This window comes from Bacidia gigantensis, assembly GCF_019456465.1.
Source record: "Bacidia gigantensis strain McMullin 20006 chromosome Unknown contig_245, whole genome shotgun sequence".
Taxonomy (NCBI): domain Eukaryota; kingdom Fungi; phylum Ascomycota; class Lecanoromycetes; order Lecanorales; family Ramalinaceae; genus Bacidia; species Bacidia gigantensis.
This window is the reverse complement of record NW_025408601.1, coordinates 907,342-924,989: the sequence shown is the minus strand read 5'-3', so window position 1 is coordinate 924,989 and position 17,648 is coordinate 907,342. Positions and strand designations below refer to the sequence as shown.

Genomic DNA, 17,648 nt, shown 5'->3' with positions numbered 1-17,648 from the left:
AGGTCAACTCTTCGAAAATGCTCGCCAGTCCTAAGTTGTTAGAGTGACCTTCCAAGCCTTTTCTAACCTTTTCACCATGCCCATAGCATTTGAACTTCAACCGTTGACTGTTCATGTCGAAATGAAGATTTTGTCTTCAAATCACGTGACGGCGCTCCGCGTCAAACAAGATCGGGTGCGTAATTATCATGAGTTTCTAAATAGAATTTGTAGTGGGCGTTTGAGCTATGTATTCTAGTAGAGCAAGAGCTTTGACATGAGGGCGCATTATTACCAAGTCCGTCTGCCTTTTTACATTCCAAATTTGTTACTTGAGCTTTTTCTGCTTTCAAATAATGGAAAATCGGCTTCCTCCTGTTTCTCAAACATTATGGTTTTTCAAAGTTGAAGAGAAAACCTAGCTATGCTTTGGGATATCGTGGTATCGTAACGTCGTGCTATTAAATAATTGAGCATGGGACAACCGCGCCTTCTAATCTGGTGTGATCTTGATTGTTTGGGCGGTGCTGGGAACACCTCCATCCAGGGCGAATAAGAACCAGTAGCCGGCTAGGCAAACCCCAGGGTCACCTGGAAGGGTCAGGGTGTACGTGTTTCCGTCATTACCGGACGGGGTGAGTGGAATGCGGCGTTGATCTGTGTTGACGGTGTGAGTTGTGCTGCTCAATCGAAGAAGACTGAAACCACCGTCGACGGGACCACCAGTCGTGCAAGTGAAAGTGCCGCCAACAACGACAGTATTCGTCGAAACCGCAGTGATCGCCGGCCTCGGGGCGTCGCCGCCACCTCCGTCGTAAAGATATGGTGGACGGTAGACCTGAGCGTCGAAATGATTGGTTGCACAATCACCGCAAAGACCTCCACCACCACTGAGGACCGTACCGTCGGCCAGCAGCACAGCCGTACTATGGTAGTTGCGGGGACTCGCCATGGGAGCGACCTGGGTAAAGCTATTGTCTGCGGGATCGAAGATCTCTGGGGTCAATTGAGAGGTATCGTCACTGAAGGGAACCGCATGAACCTGACCACCCACGATAAAGACTTGCCCGGTAGGAAGGATGACACTACAAGCGAAAGCTCGCTGAAAAGCCATGTTGGCAATCGTTTGTACGCCTGGATTCGTGTCTGGATCTCCCAAAGTGATAATATGAGCGTTCGATGTCGCGTCCGAATCCTGATAGCTTGGCGATCCACCTGCAGTTAAGATTTTGCCGTTGGGAGCGTCATACATCGCTGCAATGCCACACATTGCATCTCCGTCACCAGTACGATCGCCAGCGCCCGCCTGAGAGCCATCGCCATCAGTGCCATACCAGTTCATGGCTACTGATGGTCCAGCCTGGAAGACGTAGTGCTCTTTCCATCCAAAAAGCCAAGCGTGATTATCAGCACGATAAACACCTGAGTCTGGATTAGCGATTGTTCTTCAAAGTGTGATGATGGACGTCCGACGAACCTTGAGCATCTGCTGTCAGCATAGGAGCCACGGGGGCGCCCCCGAGCCCTCTCCACGCGTTGCCATCATATACTTCGCCATTTTTGCCACCTTGTCCTCCTGACCACGAGGCGCCGATCGTGAAAGTGTAACCGTTGGAGAGCGTAGCCTGTGCTTGATAGCCACGAGCGATTTGGAGGGTCTTGGAAAGCTCTGTCAGTTTGGTTCAAGGATACCAAAGCCAGCTTTCCGAACTTACATTCCCCTTAGTCCAGGCCCCTCCATCAAAAATACTGACAGCTGAAGCAGTATTTCCCCCTGCAGCGAGGAATCTTCCGTTGAAATCAATTGACAGTCCTTCGCAAAACATATCGTGTTGGGTGTTGGTGATCAAAGCAGATGTCACCGTTTGCGAGCCAGGTGAGTACGAAGCCGTGATGGTCTGAACCCCATTCGAGTTCCCGAAAGTTGCTGGATCGTACGAAGACCAAGCGAGGATATCACCGTTGACCTGATTTGCCATAGATACTGGGACAAGCGGGAAATCGACTGTTGGACCCCACGCACCCTTCCCTGCAGGCCCTGGTGGACCACCGGCAGCATCGCCTATATTGACCTCCGCAATTGAAGTCCAAGGTCCACGACCACCCGCTTCTGTGAGCGCTTGAATCCTCACATACTGAGCGTTTTGGGGGGTGATAGTGGTCGTCTTGACATTTTGATTATCTATGTAGGTGCCGTATCCCACATGTTGATAATCTGCTCCGTTCGTACTGTTACTTGGTCAACTTGTACGGCCTCTAGGACCCATGTGGATAGCTTACCTCAAACTGATTATGTGTTCTCCAATATTGCCGTTACCGTTATCTCCGCGCGGTTGGATAATGATGCTGCCTACCAAATGCACTGCTTGCATATTGATTGTTATCGTGTGGGGGAGGTCGTCTGTTGTTGGATTGAACTGAGTGTGCCATATTGTGCCAGCATCACCATCTAGTACATTTGTGCATGGATTCTCTGCCTGGGCGCTGTCCACATCGCAAGTCCAGCCGTCTCTGCCAATGGCTGCATCTGCCACTGCTTCAGGCGCAGGAGCCGCTTTGATGCTCGAAAGGGCAACGCCATCGAAGGTAGTCTTACCCTCGCTGGATGGTTTACCAACCGCCTCGGGCGATTGAGCAGCTAGCACTTGAGGTTGAGCTCCGGCATTTGCTGCTTCAGGGGAGATTGGGGAGGAGTAGGCCAGTGGCGAGAGTGCAAGGAGGGCGAGTATGAAATGCATGTTGGGTGGAGAGCGTAGCTTACGGCAAGCTCGCATAGAACAATGTTTTGATCCAGGAACAACGAAACGATGGAAGAATTTAGAAGTTTAACACGGCATACTAGATGGAGCCTGGCTGAAGAGAGACTACATGAACAAGTAGGAGCAGCAATGGAGAATATGAGCAAAGAGGTGCAAGCCGAAGTGAGCGCTGAAAAGCTAAGCTGAGCTGTGGAATTGCCTTGCTATGCCGGAGATAGTCAAGGTATTACGATAGGGCAAGCAGAACAGGTACGAAGCACATCCTGGCTTGCTTGGATCGTACGTGCATGTCTTGTGCCCTTTCGCGTGTCATTGACCGCCATTCAGCAGCAGCGGAATCGCCTGGCGGGAAGGATTAGAGTAGGCAAAAAGATGCCAAGATATCCCAATGCGGACAGCTGTCGAGCTTCAATCAGCAACGATACGTCAGGCCACCGTTAGCGGCCTCTAGGAGATATTCTTAGTGGCCGACGAACAGCGGAGCTTTGGCTGGTGCATGACAACACCAGTCAGCTGTTGGATCCATTTTTGGATGCAGAAAATACGGGGTGGGGTAGTGAGTAATCCCGATGTCAGCCTGAAGAGAATTCCGTGGAGGATAACAATACGACGAGTTCGTCAGCAGCAGGGACAAGCCAATAGCCTATTCAGAAGACGTAAGCCCAGAGGAGAAGACACGGAGGGTGGGCCTGTCCCGACTGCAGCACCAGGCTGACCTCGCTTTCTCTCATGCGGGGCAATACCGAGAGATGGGGAAAGCGAGCATGGCTTTTTTTTTTGGCTGGAGAGATCTTTATCTTGATAGAACCGCAGCTAGCAGGATCGGGATAGCGCGGAGCAGAATGCAGCCACGCACGCTGGCATGACCAACTAAAAAGCGGAACTGACCAGCTACATGCGGGTTTGAAAGGCAGGAAAGGGTAGGGCGCTATCCGCCAGCAGGAGCCAAGAACGACGGTGAATGGAAGATGATGAACAGGATTGAATGGCAGCATCATTCACTGGCTTCGCTTGGCCTTTGGGAAGTCCTTGTACCCGTTATGGAGGTCGTCTGAGCCATTTAGCAGCAGAAGTCGGCTCGCTCGGGATCTTCTTAGTGCATTTCGTCCATCCACCATTATTTACCCCACCACAGCGACACAGCCAGCCCAACAAGCTAATACCTTACGATCTACACAAGAGCAAGCACAACCGTACAAAGCCTGCTTTTAGCCTTTCAATTTCAGGTTCCGAGTGCCCGTCGTCTGCCAGAATAGTAACATGCCCTGCTGTCCGTGTCAAAGCACACGACGAAAGAAAACAACACGAAAACCAATCATACCGGCCTATCACAAGGACAGAGCTGCTGTATGATCCGTCCCGCACGCAGGCCACGCAGATCCAGGAAGGTCGTGCTGCACGTAGATGTCGGAGTCACCCATCTGAATCGAAGGGTTGCATTCTGCCTCTCTTCAAACCTTGCGAGAACACGAGGCCGGCTGCCAGCTTGGGGGTGGGGATGGAGGGTGGGTTGCGATCATGCAGCCAGGTTATCTGATGATGTAGCGTCGAGCCGTGCCATTGGGTACATACCTACGAAGGGCGCAGTGGGGCTGCATGCAGCTGCAGGTCAGTTGTGCATGCTGCATACATCCAATGATCCTCAGAGCGCGGCAATCGTGCCAAATTCCTGGACCGAACGACATAGGTTCGCGTGTGATCTTCATGCGAGCCAACCCCCAATAACCTAACGGTCTGCAGAACGACCTGTGGGCGTGGCTACAAGCATTTCCATCGGAATCACTGCAGTGAAAAGTTTGTTATACGGCACCACTTCTCATCCCGGTCGATCCCGCCGCCACGCCCTTCTCTCTCTCGCTTCCGAATTCAGCGCATCTGGATCAAAGATCTCCCCCATTGCTTGTAGCCAGGAGTTTTCTTTTTTCCCGAACGACAGCTTCCTTCTCCAAGAATCTTTCCTGTTCTGCTCGGCTCTTTTTCAGATCAAGCGAGATGACCAGGAAAGCAGCGCTCGCTAATGTCAACCCGAACAGGAAGTAGAAGGGAGTGCTATTATTTCCGTTGCTCGCATCAATGATTGCCGATGATACGATAGGTCCTATGAACGAGGATGTTTTGCCCATTATTGAGAATAGCGAAAAGAAAAGGAATTCTTTGCCCCTCGGGGTAACCTCCGAGATCACTAGAAAGTCACAGAATCAGCCATAACATGATCACGCAAGGGGAGCGATCCACAGTGCGGCTTACTGATTTGCGAGTAACTATACCACTGGTAGCTCTGTCAGCGTTGTTGCATCCTCTTATTGTCCTTCGCATTACTTACAGGGCACACGAAAAGCCCGTATATTGCTTGATATAAATACATCTCCCATAGATGGTGAAACCCAAAGCGTTGAGTCCAAGTGCCTATCATGCCCCACTACAGATACCTTGTGTCAGCATACTCTTTACAGCTTTCACGATCGTTTGTGAAAGTTGCCCTGACGTAGTTGGTGCGGGTTCAATGCCATAAGAGGCATGTGAGGGATTTGGAGTACTATACTTACACCGTCTAGAGCTATGATGCCTACCATCACCGCTGTGAACACTACGAACTCAGTACGTAAGCTCTCTGCCTTGTCTAACGCGTCGAAGAAAGCACCAGGTTGGAATCTTTGGGCTTGATATGCGTGGAGGCAATGTGCCAAAAAGGCCCCCCATAAAGCATAAATTGCCGCGTGGAGAAGCTTTTCCCACATGCAAAGATCAACTCACTCGTCTTGGTGCTCAAACGAAAGCGTTTCTGTATGGTCCAGAAGCCGTAAATGCCCATCGCTTGCGTGCCAATGCCGACAAGTAACAAATAAGTCAGGGTTATCGGATCGTAACCAGCAAGCTCGTTCTGGAGCGTAGCAAGCACTGTGACAGTTGTGTTTAGACTGTCACCTAAGAGAAAGTAGCCTGAGATCAATAAGCTCTCAGACCATGGGATGCGATACGCTTTCATTCTGACCGATGAGGTAGATGAGGCTTTGTTTGAGGCACCAAATCTCCCTGATGGCCCGGTATAGCTGCCACAACCCTGCCATGACGATACTCATATTGGGTGGGACCTTCTGGCCCGGCCTCCGTTTTTCGAGGAGAAACCAGGGGACGGCCATGATCACCCAGACACCAGTAACAAAGGCAATGAGCACGCTCAAGCCCCAATTATTATTCGCTGAGCTTGCCCTTACGTTCACTCCGAACATGATTCCAATGATCAATGCCAATATTAAAATCTCTGCACAACTCTGGGTGTAGAAAGCCACATTGGAAAGCCGACTTCGCTGAAGAGTGTCTTCGTAATCGTACTCCTCTCGTGTGATCTTGCCATTGGCGTACTCCTCAGCTTCTCACGCAGCTCTGGTGTATTGCGAGCTAGGCCTGGGAATGCCGCCGTCCACTACGAAAATATTGTAGGTAAGTGATCTGACGAAGCATAGGCTTGATGTCATATTATGACCATGTAGTATCTTGAAACACGCGAGATGACAGAGAAAGTAAAAGCTCTACAAGCCCGGACTCACAAACGTTATCGTTGTCTGATATGCGATCACTAGACATTTCAATTTAGATGCTCTGCTTGAACCACATAGGTCTACCACTTACAGCCCACGATGTACATTCCAGCAGCAACTTCCCATTGCTTTGCTCTGTGTACCCCTAGCCACCCGAAACCAATACCAAAAGCTACAATTGAGAAGGATATCAAGATGTATGGCCGGAACCGGCCAAAATCTGAATCTTATGAGCCTTGGCTTGTAAGGAATATTGAATCGTCTACCAGCATAGCTTCCGATGACCAGAAACAAGACGATTTGAATCGCAAAACTGATACCATTGCACAGGAGAACGATACTGTTGATATTTCTTTCTGAGCCCGCGAACCTCAGCACACCAGCGTCGCCGGCCGCTTCAGATACAAGGTTCTGAAAGGCTGTCGGGGCAAAATTAAAAAGGCTGAGCCCATTGTCCCCAATGTAGTACGCATAATATGAGGAGATCTCGACTCTTGAGGTCTCGTATCTAGGATCGAATTGATCCGGAGCAACGGGCTGCTTTTCTTCCACACTCGAATCCGCTATCTCTCCTTCTGTCAAACCCTCGTCCTTCAGAATAGGGGGGGATCCACGTGGTCGGGAGCCATCAGACACAGATTGTTGACGGAAGAGAGGTGTCTTGTCGCGAGGGAGGTCATCGCAGTCAATGCCATATCCGTAGCTTGATACACCGGTGCTGGTTGGTTTTGAAAGCACCTGCTTCATACGGCTGGCGTGATTTTCGCTGATACGCGCTAGTCGTCTGCTGTAGCGGGGGATCGGTGGGGGGCCTTCAATTTGTTGTGATGCATGTGTTGATTTCCCGTCTTCGGAGTGAAGACCCAAGTCGTCGGACGATGTTCTGGACAATGCATGCAAGTGATTTTCGAGTGCAAAAATTGATGATGGGATCTTGCAAGCCGTGCTTCAACTCAATTTAGAGCCCGAGCCTTTACTATCACTGCACTGTAGCTATCCTACTAAACTATCTGTGCCGAGTGACTTGGTAGGAGGCTACAGGTCAGCCTTTTGCTTTGCAAGCTCGGCCTTGTGATCATGTTTCTTCTCATCGACCTTGTCGCCCACTGCGTCTTTAGCAGCCGTTGCCCGTGTAGAAATTGAAGCGTCAGAGGATTTGGCGACATCTTGAGCGGGAATCAGTCCCATCCCCATGAAGTAAACAGGTTGGACTTACTCTTGTTAGCTTCGTACGAAACTCCAGAAGTTGCGCCTTGGATGTTCTCCGAAATGTTTCTACCGGCATTCCTGCGACACGTTAGTAAGTGGCTTCTAAGACAGTGGAGTGGGCGAGGGCAACGTACTTGAGAGTATCCATTTTGAGTCAGAATTTGTTTGCCTTGAAGTCTTCAGGTAACTGTGGAGATTCTGTAGACGTTGAATATCGATTGGAGAGGACAGATGGTGAGGACAGGTGGGAGAAGAAATGCCGCAGCCTGCAATTTGTATGTTTTGGAGCAGTCAGGTGGGACAAGACAAACACAGCCACATGACGTACGTCGCCACTTTTTACACCCCACGTATCTTATGCATGAAAGAAAGCTTGTGTTTCACGGCTCTGAGGACTTGGGATCGGTGACATCCGATGCGCTACTAAGGCTGCAGCACATCGAGGGTGTTGCGATCAATGTTACTTGAACAGGTCGTTCATGCGCAGGCGACCAACTCCTGACCACGCCGAGGCCTTCCGAGCACCGTGTTAAGGTATCGCAAAAATGGTCGAGAAAGTCTACGTAACGTATAATGAGGTGCTTGCGTTGCAATAGCTTTGCAGCAGAATGGAGCCTGACCTTTCCCCCCAGGTCCACAAGCTTTGCCAATCCGCCGCAGGAAAAATTCTCAACGATTTTCAGCCCAACCTTATGATTGCCATTGGTGGTGGTGGTTACGTTCCTGCAAGAATCTTACGATCCTTCCTCAAACGAGCATCTTCGCCCAATATCCCGATCCAAGCTATCGGTCTCTCTTTGTATGAATCTCTTCCACCTTCTGAGCCATCCGCTCCTACGACACCCATCGAGATCCCAGGGACCAAGGTGACGCGCACACAATGGCTTGATTTGAGCAGTCTGAGCATGGCCAACCTTGTAGGGAAGAATATCTTGATCGTAGATGAGGTCGACGATACAAGGACAACGCTCGAATATGCTGTCAAAGAGCTTGAAAAGGACGTCGAGGTTGCTAGGCAGAAATTGGGAACAGGGGAAAGGACGAGATTCTGTATCTTCGTTGTGCATAACAAAGACAAGCCAAAGAAGGGCCGTCTGCCGCAAGACATGATTGACGAGGGGAGATATCTAGCGGCGCAGACAGTCGGGGATGTGTGGGTTTGCTACCCATGGGAGGCTACGTAAGTCTTGATCTTCGAATAGGTCCACGTAAAGCCACACGCTGACGGTTTTCAGAGATATCGATGAGCATGACCAGCTCGCTAAGTCCCAATAGATGGATGCGACCCACATCAATGGATAGAAGTCGTGGATGACTAGCGCTTTTGGGACTCGTTTCTAAGGCAGGATATCGCTCTTGTTCACGGTACTTTAGAATTCTCCCTGCTGTGCTGCATCTCATTACGCTGATGTGTAGTCCTGCCTGATGCCAAGCAGTGCATGCACCTAGTGCGGTTGAAGATGACGGTATGCACAGCTTCCGCAACATATCTTCCCTTTCATGTACCATGAGAGCTGCCTTTGCGTCGTACTGTGTGTGAGCTAGCTATTTTGCCCACTTCCAATCACCTTAAAACATACGGCAGCTTTTGTGCATCCTTGCGAACGGTATTCACATCGATTGGTCAACATTGCTATGCGAGGAGCAAAATTAAGTCTCTGGTGAAGGCTCGTTGGAAAAGGTGACCTGATGCTGAAACAACGGCAATTATGCAAACGTGTAGCAGTGATCGTGTGATTCGAATGACGGAGAAACTTCCGAGCTATCTCGCCGCCATATCATTTATTATTAACCCGTACGGCGGCCGAAAATGCGGCAATAGCAAATCATAGGCTTGGCGCCAAAAGTCCTGGCTAGCGCGACCTCGCTCCCTTCTCAATGCTCAAGCTTGAAAGACATGGGTGGCAGCTTGGGCAGATTTCAACACCAGGCATGACGGCTCTTCCAGATTTTCACTCACCAAAAGGAAGGCGAAAGAGGATATCGCAACTCCAAAGAAACGAATCATGGCGGTCGCAAAGCCAGTACGAGCGCTCGCAATCATCTCGGTCGCCCTTTTTATATTTCTCATCTACCAGGTTTTCAAGACGCCGCCAAACGTATCTGGAGCTGGTGATTTAGAGAGAGAGATCCCTAATGAGCCAATGAATGAAGGCATGTTTCCTGGTTATCCCCTCAGTACCCCAGCTAAACCTCTTCAGAAACACCCGAGCCTCCTGAACCTCTTTGGCGCGCCGACGACTATGCCGCAGATAATCCCAACGCACCACGTATTAATGCGACATTACTCGCTTTGGTTCGGAATGAGGAGCTAGATGATATGATCAGATCCATGCGAGATCTTGAGCGTACATGGAATCGTAAATTCAATTATCCCTGGACGTTCTTCAACGACGTCGAGTTTGACGATGAATTCAAACGGCTTATCAGATTGGAGACAAAAGCCAAAGTCAACTTCGGTTCGTGAATCCTTTCAAATGGAGAACATGAGAGGTTTTTGCTGATGCCGGAATTACAGAAGTTATACCTAAGGAACACTGGGCGGTACCCTCCTGGATAAACAGTGAATTGTTCGACGAATCTGCACGGATACTGGAAGAGCAGGACATTCAGTATGGGCCTATGGTATCATACCACCAAATGTGTCGCTGGAACTCAGGCATGTTTTATAAACACCCAGCCTTGAAAGACGTACGGTATTACTGGCGTGTGGAGCCAAAAGTCCACTTCTTCTGCGATGTCGACTACGACGTCTTTCGCTACATGCAAGATCATAATAAAACCTATGGCTTTACTATCAATCTGTATGATGCTCCCCAAAGTATACCAACGTTGTGGCCCGAAACAAAAAGATTCCTTGCAGCTCACCCCAATTATGTGCACCCCAATAATGCTGAGGAATGGGTGGTTGATAATAAGAGGCGGCCTACTCACAACGCCAAAGCTAATGGCTATTCCACGTGCCATTTCTGGAGCAATTTTGAGATTGGTGACATGGATTTTTGGCGCAGTAAGGCCTATGAAGATTACTTCGAGCATCTGGATAGAGCCGGAGGATTCTTTTACGAGCGTTGGGGTGATGCTCCCGTTCATAGCATTGCGCTGGGTTTGTTTGAAGACAAGAGCAAGATTCATTGGTAGGCCAGGTGCTACATACTCCTTCAGGCGGCTTCTGACATACTCCCTGCAGGTTTCGTGACATAGGCTATCAGCATATTCCGTACTTCAACTGCCCAAATTCCCCGAAATGTAGTGGATGCAAGACAGGACGATTCACAGATGGCGAGCGCTTCCTGTATAAGGAAGATTGCAGGCCGAATTGGTTCAAATATGTTGGCATGGACTGAGCACGTGAAGCTAGTGCGCGCAGATTTCCTTCGGAAAGTCGTAAGAGACGGCAGTATGCTCGACCTGGCTTTGCATCAAAGCGAAGTCAACGGCTGTGCCATCAAGATATTATTTTATTCGCTGTCTGAAGAATAGATCGTGACGCTGCACGCGGCTGCAGGTTTCTCAAGAAACGGGTATGTGTATGAAATATCGGATTCACAGCTATACAGCATTGTGACGAATTGATCATGCTATGCAAAAACAGCTGTATATATTGGAATGTATATACTATGAGAAGCGTGGCGTTTCGGGCGTTGTATAATAAAGCGAAGAGTCAGCTTAAAGAATCGCGCGGAGAGCTGATTCAATGCCTGGTTAAGAATGCATCAATGTGTTTGTATTTTTTGTACTGCGACATGATACAGGCGTCCTTCTGAGATGACTATGCCCATCCTACTTATTTCAAGACTTTCGCCCAGCCACTCGAACCCCGGCGAGTTCGCTCTCCTAGATTCATTTGGCCTTCTACGTCAATCCTTGTTAGCACCACCGGTAAACCAAGGTTCAGGATACAGATCCTCCTTCAGGTCCACTCCCAGCTCGTCTCGTATCGGTTCAAGTTCACGCAAATATTCGTAGTATTGACCTTTGTTCTCTACTTTGACTTTTATGCCTAGCAAACTTGTGAGAATGGCGTCATATGCAGTGTGTAACATCCGTACCTTCAAATATCCGTACAGCAGTAGGAAAGTCGTTGACTCTTCTGGCAGCGCGCAGTGCAGCAGTACATACCGACGGCGATGGAACAAGGTCGTAAGCGAAGCAGTTGTTCAGATTCCGCTAGCATCGAGTTATTGACCGAGATCTCAAAGAGTACGGAATCAGCTAGATGGTACCTGTAATTCGAAGACGTCGTTTACACCTTCAAACTCCTTCTCATACCTACAGAAGGTTATCAGTCGAGTCCATCGTTTCGGAGCTTACTTCTGAGGAAAGCTTTGCGGGAAGGTCGACTTGGTCGTCGCGGCGCATACCTGGCTGTAAACTCTTCGAATGTTTCATCTGGTTGGTGGCCGCCACCACCAATGGAACTCGCCACTGACCTCTTACTCGCTGCACTGAATGTACGCGCACATACGACTGGTGATGAGGCGGACGTTGGACCGTGTGATGGGGAGAGTCGTCGGGCCATCGGCCACGGCTTTCGAAGTAGACTTGGTGGAGGGTTGCGCGCCGCAATGCGTAGGAAGGCCGCAGAAGACATTGGAATACTTCAGGAAGTGATATAGGCGGGATGGAGTAGATCGTAAAGGCGTAGAGGTAAGCTTGATCGAGCTGCAAGCACAAGTGATACCAGTGAATGCCCCTGTTCAATGCCAAATCTTTTCCTTATAGCGAATGACTGGGTTACGGCGACGTTGCAGACCTGCCCGACGTCATTGATAGAGCATTACAAAGCAATTGAGCCTGGAGTAGGAAGAGTTGGTCGTTGGAGAGTTCGGCTCAGATTGTTTTTTGAGCAATAGAAGCTATTCATGAGGTGCAGCAAATAGAGAGCCGCAAACGCCGAGACGTTCCTGATTGGCTAGGCACGAAACGGGCTAATTTCGCGTGGTTTATTGATTTCCTGTGCCATCTCCTTCTACAGTAATACAAGACCCATTGCTTCTCTTGGTCAACTCGGCTGTGGATCAACGGACCGAGTTCACAATTCAATTTCTAGTCATTCCTTCTCTCCTTTTATTTCAGGCGCAGCTTGGACTACGACATTCAAAAGCAATCACAGCGAGCGCATTAAAAAAAGAGCACCTGAAGTCACAACAACGATTGCCACTGCTTCTCATAAGGCTTCATAAAAACCACCATCGCGAGCAAGATGGCAGATGTATTCAAGCAAATCCCTCTGCCCAGTCTGGACAGACCATTCGGCGTAGAATTATGGCCAATATTCGAGGCTGCATTCACGAAGGTCGCTGGTTTCCCAGCAAGCAAATTTGTCTTCGTTCCAGGCTCTACTCCTCTGTCGACTTTGTCATCATGTGCAGCAATGCTTACGACTTACTATGTTGCGATTTTTGCGGGACGTGAACTCATGAAGAAGCAAAAACCCTTCAATCTGAACGGCCTGTTCATGATCCACAACCTCTACTTGACGATCATTAGTGGTGTTCTCCTGTCTCTCTTCATTGAGCAATTGCTACCGACGGTGTGGAGAAATGGAGTGTTCTACGCCATCTGTGATCACAGAGGAGGATGGACACCTCCTTTGGTCATACTATATTATGTACCTGGCCCCACTGCTGACTTTCACCACATATTTACTGATGACTTTGAAGCTGAACTACCTTACGAAATACCTTGAGCTCCTTGATACCATCTTCATGGTCTTGAAGAAAAAGCCACTCACATTCCTCCACACCTATCACCACGGGGCCACGGCACTCCTCTGCTTCAGTCAACTGATCGGCTTGACCTCTGTTTCTTGGGTACCCATCACTTTGAATCTTTTGGTACACGTCGTCATGTACTGGTATTACTTCCAGGCTGCTCGTGGTGTCAAGATATGGTGGAAAAAGTACATTACTATGCTCCAAATCGTGCAATTCGTGGTCGACTTAGTCTTCGTATATTACGCTTCGTACGCTTACTTCTCATCCACGTACTTCCCTAACCTTCCATCGCCAGGAAAGTGCGCGGGCGAAGAGTTTGCAGCATTCGCGGGCATGGGTATCTTAAGCAGCTACTTATTGCTCTTCATCAGTTTCTATTTCGCGACGTATAAAAAAGATGCAGCAAAGAGTGGCAGGGGGAGAAGGAGGCCAAGGAAGATGAGTGAGACTGCTACAAGGGCTACAATTGATATGGCGCGGATGGAGGTGCCAGATGTGCATCAGGTCGGGGAGGTAATGCATATCACAGGCTCGGAAAACCAGCAATTAAATGGAGCAGCAACAAATGGAGGCATTACTCCTAGAGTTACGAGGTCAAAGAAGGCATAAGGTCTTGAGATAAGCAACGAGGTTTAAGAGTTGGAGAGCCAGCGCAAGTCATGAGAGGTGGCGCAAACGTAACACTCTGTCTTGGATGATTGAAGTTGAAGTGACGCACGCTGGTCGAGCAGTCCAGAAAAGCTCGTGTGCTTGCAATGATGGTCTTCAAAGCAAGAGGAGCCAATCTTGCAAACCAGCCAGATAAAATACCTGTACGATATAGCCGAAACGTGGGCATATAATCCTAATATTGAAGCTTGCAGATTTGCAGGTCGCGTTACTTGCCGACTGTAGAGATCACAACTGCGTGTTCCCTAAACACCTTCGAATGATCAACTCTAGCCACATTCACTGATTCTTCTCGCTTATCCATGCTGAATCCTTAGCATTGCAAGAGAAAATCCTCTCCACCAAGTTTGGTTCTGAGAAAGTTGCCCCCATCTTCACGCAATGCTGAGGGTGTTAAGGGCCTCTCGAGGGTCTGTCTCTAACGCATGGAATCCTGCACTTTACATTACGTTTGAACATGCGCAGGGCGTGACAGGCCTTGGTGTATGCTGGGTGATCAAGTTCACCTTCTGAGATAGGCACGCATACACAGAAAGTAATCCAGCTTCAGCACGTCCCATTGGCGATTGTTTAGGAGACTGCCAAAAGCCTCAGTAGAAGAGATCTTTGACTTCATCGGAGTTGTCATGGTCTGAGCCATTGTCAATGCGCCGGCTCACGGACGTGGTCTAAGGCCCACGAATTTGGAGACAAGATCACGATGCGAGAATATGCGGACTCAGAACCAAGCAAACCTCCATACTGTGCTTGACGTCTATAGATGTAAGCTTCATGTCCTCCTTAACGCCAAAGAAGGCGGCAGAAGTCATTGAATCCGCAGACATCATTGGCCGCATTGCGGCTGTAGGCCTCGCAAAAATAGATGTCATATGGGAGGCAAGGGTGTCCCAACCCCACCATACCGAAGAGCTTTGATATACAAAAGAGTGGAAGCGGGGTTTGTGCTAAAAAATCACTCATACTGGGTGCTTTTTGTGTGCGCTTTCTGAAAGACGAGCAACATCAGAGATCAGTGGCTTCAAGCGACTTTTCACGCACATGCGCGACCGAACAAGCTGCAATTGGCCATGATTGGTGAAGCACCGGAGCTTGAAACTTGAACACCGATTCTTCACGTCCATTTATATTCTTTCGATCAAATATGAGAAGAGACTACAGTGTGGCCAGAAAGAAGCTCGAAGAATTGACCAAGTCAGATGACCTAACGAACAGATCGCGCAACGTGGCACCGAATATCTTGACATCGGACTCGACCCATTAGACCGCCAGAGGCTGAAGTGGAGTCAAACTCCTCTCGAGGCACGAGGCTCACGCCGGGCAAAAAGATGTACCAATGACGGAGGTAACATGTACCAGAGACGGCTATTTCGGATTTGTTTGTGAATCGCTCGAAACATTCCTATTCCTGCGGAAAAACCAGTCTAGCATCGGCGATCTGAATGCTCAAGGTCTGGACCGTCGAACTATGTTTTCAGGCGCACGTACGGAGAGTCTACGTGCACTCGATGCGTTTTGCTCTGAGACGAGCGAGAGCTTGCATGTCTGGTCATGCAGCTCCTCAACCTGTGGCTCGAGCTTGAGGTCGACTGACGCATCATGGCCTTTGCGTAGGCGCGATGGGAATGCAAACAGGCCCAGGGCATTGGACCGGACACCGAGATGAACGAGAGTTGTCGTCACTCGAGCAGTCAGAAGATGAGCGCTGTATAATCTTGACCCTTCTTCTGTAGCCTGCAGATGGGTTGTGGAAAGGGGAAGGGGAAATGGGAGTAATGAGAGGAGGACAGCAGTGAGCATCGTCATTTGTTTAAAACGGGTCCAATATTAGCCAATCACGGGCCAATATTGATGAACAGATTCAAGGGGACTGCAGTTGGCCTGGCCTAGATAAGCCTAAAGTTCCCGACGGTGCTGCTTTCAGGCCGTTTCATGGAAAGCACGGCGCCAGCTGTTGAGTGGGCTCGATCTAAGCCCAAGGGGGCACATGCTTTGCTGTTGGATGGCGAAGCATCACAGCTAGACAGCAGGGCAGCCAGATAGCTCGAATATCAGGATCACGAGAGAAATGAGACAGATCAGGGAAGGAGCAGGCTCGTGGTGGCAATCTGGTGGGTGTGCAGCCCAAGCAGCTTCAAGCGATTGGAAGCATTTAGACTGTGGGCATCGGCAAAAGTCTACAGGCTGGGATAATAATAATAAGAATGATGAGAGAGGGCGAGACATGCGCCGCGAGAGGTTGGCCTGTCTGAAACCGACTCCCCGCCTTTTATTCTCCTACTTGTGCTAAAATACTCACCAGTCCACAAGCAGTATACACCATCCATGCTGGACCATTCAGCTGTTCGAGCGTCCTAGCGATGGCACTAAGGGCACCAGTTGCGAAATCTCACGCTTCCTGTTCGTCTGCATGAAATGCCGAAGCGTTGATCGTACTCTGCACCCTGATGCCTTTCGCATCGCTGTCTTCCCATCTTCATGCGGCGCAGGGAGATAAATAATATTTCCCACTCCCCCCAATCCTACCACCCACTCCCAAAGTTGGCTGAGCAGGCGGCTTGCTCGTTGTTTCACTTTGCACCCTCTACACAAGCATCCGTTACTACATTACCCCACCCGCTGCTTCCTCTTATTTGTCAACCCGTGTCAACAGCTTCCCCAATTCTCACATATGTCTGCTATCGAGAACCAGAGTGCTTTTACAGACATGGCCGGCTCAGATGAGAACGTTTGGATCGTCGACGACTTTGACCCAGCACGGAAGGATCTGAATGTGACCCCAGTGCCCTTCAACAAGGCACCTACCAGGAAAACATCGCTCAACAATCTAAGGATTACTACCTTTTCCCAGCCAGATCTCCATGAGCGCTACAATTCAAGCGAAGAAGAACCCTCCCCTAGCCCCGACAGTGGAAGCCAGTACGATGAAGACGAGGACATTGGGTCTGCTCGCGTGGAATCCGAAAAGATACAAGCTACTGAGGATGGGTTTGACATTGACAAGGAGAACGAAGCGCCTGTTGAAGCATTCTTCGAGGAGGCCAAACCTGAAATCGCGGTCGCCGTCCCCATCATGGCCATTGGCCGTCCGAAACTCATCGACATTACAAACATCGCACCTATGCACAAGCGGAAAAGGAACAATGAATATTCCCTTCTTGTTCGGACCCTATCCAACAATTCGGTGCGCCGCATCTTAACGGATGTGAAGGAAAGCTCGCCCCCGACACTGTCGTCGGCATCTAGGACGCATGCAGACGAAGAAATACTTCGCCGGCGGCAAGGCACATCCATTCAACAACCTGACTCATGGCTCCCAGACGATGATAGTACAATACCAGAGGAGGATGAAGGTGCAGAAGACGAGGACGAATACATACCGGACCTAGATTTGCACAAACCACTTTCATATAGCGACTACGACCCGTACTCCCTCAGTCCGCCCAAGCTATCACCCAGAAATTCATTAAGTGCCCCAAGCAAGAAGCCCGGCAGTGTCGCTCGCGCACGGAATGAGGCCAACAGACCATTGATCTTCGACAGAAGACCTAGCTTGAGAGGACTCGGACGTTCTTTTAATCTGGCAAAGCGACAAGACACACAGTCTCCGCCCAAGCAAATCACGAAGAAGCCGAGAATGCTTCCACGAGGTGCTACAGAGCGGACAGAGAATCCTCTTCTTCCTCCTTTTCCCGCAAAAGGGAGGCAAATTGCAACTTGACGGTCTGAACGATTTGATGCTTGTATGCGGAGTTTACCCAGCGACGGTATTGGCG

General features: G+C 49.6%; 7 protein-coding genes across 7 annotated transcripts; 3 read left to right on the top strand and 4 right to left on the bottom strand.

Moving 5' to 3' along the window:
- Positions 1-472: 472 nt before the first annotated feature.
- KY384_005332 (uncharacterized protein) lies at positions 473-2,717 on the bottom strand (the record flags this gene model as incomplete). Its single annotated transcript, XM_044813833.1, has 4 exons — positions 473-1,356; positions 1,457-1,637; positions 1,695-2,208; positions 2,260-2,717. 4 exons carry the CDS (start codon positions 2,715-2,717, stop codon positions 473-475), a joined length of 2,037 nt encoding a protein of 678 aa, XP_044669134.1.
- Positions 2,718-5,019: 2,302 nt separating this feature from the next.
- KY384_005331 (uncharacterized protein) lies at positions 5,020-5,724 on the bottom strand (the record flags this gene model as incomplete). Its single annotated transcript, XM_044813832.1, has 2 exons — positions 5,020-5,144; positions 5,493-5,724. 2 exons carry the CDS (start codon positions 5,722-5,724, stop codon positions 5,020-5,022), a joined length of 357 nt encoding a protein of 118 aa, XP_044669133.1.
- Positions 5,725-6,112: 388 nt separating this feature from the next.
- KY384_005330 (uncharacterized protein) lies at positions 6,113-7,634 on the bottom strand (the record flags this gene model as incomplete). The annotated part of the gene is made up of 5 exons (XM_044813831.1): positions 6,113-6,162; positions 6,598-7,160; positions 7,317-7,443; positions 7,494-7,564; positions 7,621-7,634. The coding sequence occupies 5 exons, from the start codon at positions 7,632-7,634 to the stop codon at positions 6,113-6,115; spliced, it is 825 nt and encodes a 274-aa protein (XP_044669132.1).
- Positions 7,635-8,094: 460 nt separating this feature from the next.
- KY384_005329 (uncharacterized protein) lies at positions 8,095-10,833 on the top strand (the record flags this gene model as incomplete). Its single annotated transcript, XM_044813830.1, has 5 exons — positions 8,095-8,666; positions 9,435-9,640; positions 9,688-9,945; positions 10,005-10,623; positions 10,677-10,833. The coding sequence occupies 5 exons, from the start codon at positions 8,095-8,097 to the stop codon at positions 10,831-10,833; spliced, it is 1,812 nt and encodes a 603-aa protein (XP_044669131.1).
- Positions 10,834-11,346: 513 nt separating this feature from the next.
- Positions 11,347-12,080, bottom strand: KY384_005328 (uncharacterized protein; the record flags this gene model as incomplete). The annotated part of the gene is made up of 4 exons (XM_044813829.1): positions 11,347-11,489; positions 11,539-11,656; positions 11,713-11,758; positions 11,851-12,080. The coding sequence occupies 4 exons, from the start codon at positions 12,078-12,080 to the stop codon at positions 11,347-11,349; spliced, it is 537 nt and encodes a 178-aa protein (XP_044669130.1).
- Positions 12,081-12,692: 612 nt separating this feature from the next.
- Positions 12,693-13,815, top strand: KY384_005327 (uncharacterized protein; the record flags this gene model as incomplete). The annotated part of the gene is made up of 2 exons (XM_044813828.1): positions 12,693-13,100; positions 13,153-13,815. 2 exons carry the CDS (start codon positions 12,693-12,695, stop codon positions 13,813-13,815), a joined length of 1,071 nt encoding a protein of 356 aa, XP_044669129.1.
- Positions 13,816-16,543: 2,728 nt separating this feature from the next.
- On the top strand, positions 16,544-17,593 carry KY384_005326 (uncharacterized protein; the record flags this gene model as incomplete). The annotated part of the gene is made up of 1 exon (XM_044813827.1): positions 16,544-17,593. One exon carries the CDS (start codon positions 16,544-16,546, stop codon positions 17,591-17,593), a length of 1,050 nt encoding a protein of 349 aa, XP_044669128.1.
- Between the last annotated feature and the right edge of the window lie 55 nt (positions 17,594-17,648).